A 2,673-nucleotide genomic window follows, 5' to 3' on the forward strand; every position below is an offset into this window, starting at 1 on the left:
GTTGTTATGTGCTGTTGTGTCTGCTTTTAACTCATACTGACCACATAAACAATAGCCCTGAACCCTGCTCTATCCTGTGCCAACCTTACTGTCTCTGAGACATCAACCCCCATTACCCCAGTCACTGAATCAATCCATCTCACCGAGGGTCTTCCTCTCCTGCGCTGTCCCTCCACCCTCCCGCGCATGATGTCCCTCTCCAAAGACTGGTCCCTCCTTGCAACATGTCCAAAGTATGTCAGACAAAACCCCTGAATCCTTGCCTCCAAGACGCAGCTTGGTTGCACCCTCTCCAGGAGTCATTGTAAAATAATTTTTTTTAAAAGAAAGAAGATATATTTATTGAGGGTCTCACAAAAAGGGATAGTTTTTTTTATTAAATAAAAATATGTAGATTGAGATTGTCGATAGTTTCAGTTTGCTTGACTCTACAAATCAACACTCTTGGTACCAGCAGTCAGAAAATTAAAGGACAAATTGCATTGGGAAACTCTGCTGTCAGAGACCTTTCCAAGTTACTGAGGAGCAACGATGTCAGTCTTGAGACTAAGGTGTGTCTGATACAGGCCATGGTCTTTGCAATTACTTGCTATGCATCAGAGAGCTGGACAATGACTAGGGATGATAGAAGGAGAATTGATGCCTTTGAGCTGTGGTGCTGGAGAATAGCGTTGAATATACCATGGACTGCTAGGAGAACAAACAAGTTTGCCCTGTAGAGGGTGAAGCCAGGCTGCTCCTTGGAGGCAAGGATTCTGAAGCTTTGACATACTTTGGACATGTTGCAAGGAGAGATTGGTCCTTGGAGAGGGACATCATGCTTGGGAGGTTGGAGGGACAGCGCAGGAGAGGAAGACCCCCAATGAGATGGATTGATTCTGTCACTGGGGTAATGGGGATGGGCGTGTTGGAGACAATAAAATTGGCAAAGGATAGAGCAGGGTTTAGGGCTATTGTACATAGGGTCGCTATGAGTAGCTGGTGACTCGATTGTACGTAACAACAACAACAACATGTAGACATAAAAGAAGATTAAAAATGGGTGACCCTGGAGGACATCATGCTGAGTGAAATATCTCAGTCACAAAAGGGTAAATATTGCATAGGGCCACTGTTGTAAAACATCGAGGTTGAGGGAAGACAGAAAAGGAGGGGAGGAATGATGTATACTGCACTGAAATAGATGAGGGAGAGAACTGTTTAAAAGGGACATATGAATGGGTATTATTGTCATGACAGAAGTTCAGAGTGAAGGCTGCATAGTAGAGTGGACTTGGGGGGAGGGATTGTATAACAATGAAAGTTTCTTTTTCTTTTCAGGGAGGGGAGTACATTGGGGGGGTTAGAAAGAAAAGTGCAACAATGACTGGAAACCCTAAGTCTTTGTAAACTTTCATTGTTGTTGTTGTTGTTATTATTGTTGTTGTTGTTGTTATGTGCCATCGAGTCGTTTGTGACTCGTAGCGACCCTATGTACAAGAGCCCTAAACGCCATTCTATCCTGTGCCAACATCACCGTCTCAAACACATTCATTCCCATCACTCCACTCACAGAATCGATCCATCTCATCGAGGGTCTTCCTCCCCTGCGCCGTCCCTCCACTCTCCCAAACATGATGTCCCTCGCCAAGGACCAGTCCCTCCTTGCAATATGCCCAAAGTATGTCAGATGAAGCTTCAGAATCCTTGACTCCAGGGAGCATTCCGGCTTCACCCTCTCCAGGACAAACCTGTTTGTTCTCCTAGCAGTCCGTGGTATATTCAACACTCTTGTCCATCACCACAGCTCAAAGGCATCAATTCTCTATCATTCCTAGTCACTGTCCAACTCTCTGATGCATAGCACGAAACTTTCATTAAATTAATTAAAAATAAATAAATAAAAGAAGATGGAAAGGCTTGGAAACACTGAGGGGTGGTTCAGCTCTGTTCTGTGGCCTTGCTACAAGTTGAAATTGACCTCAGCAATGGGTTTGGTTTGATGTGGGAAAGTCACTCTTCCCTTGAGATCTCTTTCTGCCCTCGGTCTGGAAATGTTCATCACAGATAGTCCCATCTGCAGCCTCCGTGTGCGAATGGGGCAGCCTCGTAAACGGATGGTGCCTCACGTAGTCAGCTCTGTCCCCTGTCGCCCTCCACAGACGTACTCCGGCCTCTTCTGTGTGGTCATCAACCCGTACAAGCAGCTTCCCATCTACACGGAGGCCATCATCGAGATGTACCGGGGTAAGAAGCGCCACGAGGTGCCGCCGCACGTCTACGCCGTGACCGAGGGCGCCTACCGCAGCATGCTGCAGGGTGAGTGGAGCCAAGGTCAAGGTCAAGGGACGAGCTGTGGATTCCAAACTCTGCAGGCTTCTCGGGAGGCAGGGAGATGGGCTGGAGGCGGGAACCTTTGGCTCTGTGTCCTCCCTGCCAGACCCACACCCCTCTGCTTCTGCCTTTTGCTTTGCCAAGGAACCCTTAAGTGTTGGGCTGCCACATAAAAGTTCAGGGGTTCGAACCCCCGTGCCACTTCTCAGGAAAACGGTAAAGCAGTCTGATTCCATAAAGGTTTACAGTCCCCCGGGCGGGGGAGTGGGGAGGGGGAGGCAGGGAGAAAAATGAAGCAATGAATGCCTGGAAACCCTAAGTCTTTGTAAACTTTCATTTAAATTAATTTTTTAAAAAAAG

At 47.2% G+C, this 2,673-nt stretch overlaps 1 protein-coding gene across 1 annotated transcript in view; it reads left to right on the top strand.

The window, feature by feature from the left end:
* The window catches only part of MYH14 (myosin, heavy chain 14, non-muscle), a 116,876-nt gene that overhangs the window by 15,610 nt on the left and 98,593 nt on the right, over positions 1–2,673 (top strand). The window contains exon 2 of the mRNA XM_006897341.1: positions 2,142–2,298. Coding sequence (XP_006897403.1) covers positions 2,142–2,298 — 157 coding nt within the window. The remainder of the gene's footprint in view (positions 1–2,141; positions 2,299–2,673) is intronic.

The sequence above is a fragment of the Elephantulus edwardii genome, unplaced genomic scaffold, assembly GCF_000299155.1.
Source record: "Elephantulus edwardii isolate Elephantulus edwardi_28Jun2011 unplaced genomic scaffold, EleEdw1.0 scaffold00208, whole genome shotgun sequence".
NCBI classification, from domain to species: Eukaryota; Metazoa; Chordata; class Mammalia; order Macroscelidea; family Macroscelididae; genus Elephantulus; species Elephantulus edwardii.